At 32.5% G+C, this 636-nt stretch overlaps 1 protein-coding gene across 1 annotated transcript in view; it reads left to right on the top strand.

Moving 5' to 3' along the window:
• Window positions 1-144: 144 nt before the first annotated feature.
• LOC17898126 (uncharacterized protein At2g29880) overlaps window positions 145-636 on the top strand; it is a 1,080-nt gene continuing 588 nt past the window's right edge. The window contains exons 1-2 of the mRNA XM_006304720.2: window positions 145-471; window positions 580-634. Coding sequence (XP_006304782.2) covers window positions 145-471; window positions 580-634 — 382 coding nt within the window. The remainder of the gene's footprint in view (window positions 472-579; window positions 635-636) is intronic.

Genomic DNA, 636 nt, shown 5'->3' with positions numbered 1-636 from the left:
TTCTTTTTGCAAGTTACGTATGTTTGTTGATTTTTTTGGTTTATTAATATTTTATGTGAAGCTCTAAGGTTTGTATTCATATGCTTGATTGTTTAGCATATTTTTAGTTATACTAACTACCATAAGTTTTCAAAAAAGATTATAATGGATGAAAAAGAAAAGCAATATACTCAGTGGACTCTGGATGAAACGAAAGTGTTGGTCGAACTACTTGTCGAGGGTATTCAACGTGGATGGCGTGACACTAGTGGTGTAATGAATAAGGCAACGGTGGAACATAAAATACTACCGGTCCTTAATGAGAGGCTTGGATGCCAAAAGACCCATAAGCATTATATGAGCAGAATGAAGTACCTCAAATCTAAATACGATATGTATACGGATCTTCAACGTTTCAGTTCGGGTTTTGGATGGGATCCAATTATGAAAAAGTTTACAGCTTCTGATGAAGTATGGCATAATTATTTTAAGGTATGTCTTTGACTCTAGTCGTATATATAGAACATTTTTAAATATATATGTTACTCAATCAACTAATTTTAAATTAATTTTGAATTACATATGTCTATATTTTGACAGGCACATCCACGTCACAAGTTTTTGCGCTATGAATCTAATGAACAGTTTGAAGATCTG

This window comes from Capsella rubella, unplaced genomic scaffold (genome assembly GCF_000375325.1).
Source record: "Capsella rubella cultivar Monte Gargano unplaced genomic scaffold, Caprub1_0 scaffold_1, whole genome shotgun sequence".
NCBI lineage: Eukaryota > Viridiplantae > Streptophyta > Magnoliopsida > Brassicales > Brassicaceae > Capsella > Capsella rubella.
The sequence above is the reverse complement of the archived record's forward strand: the minus strand, read 5'-3'. Positions and strand labels throughout refer to the sequence as shown.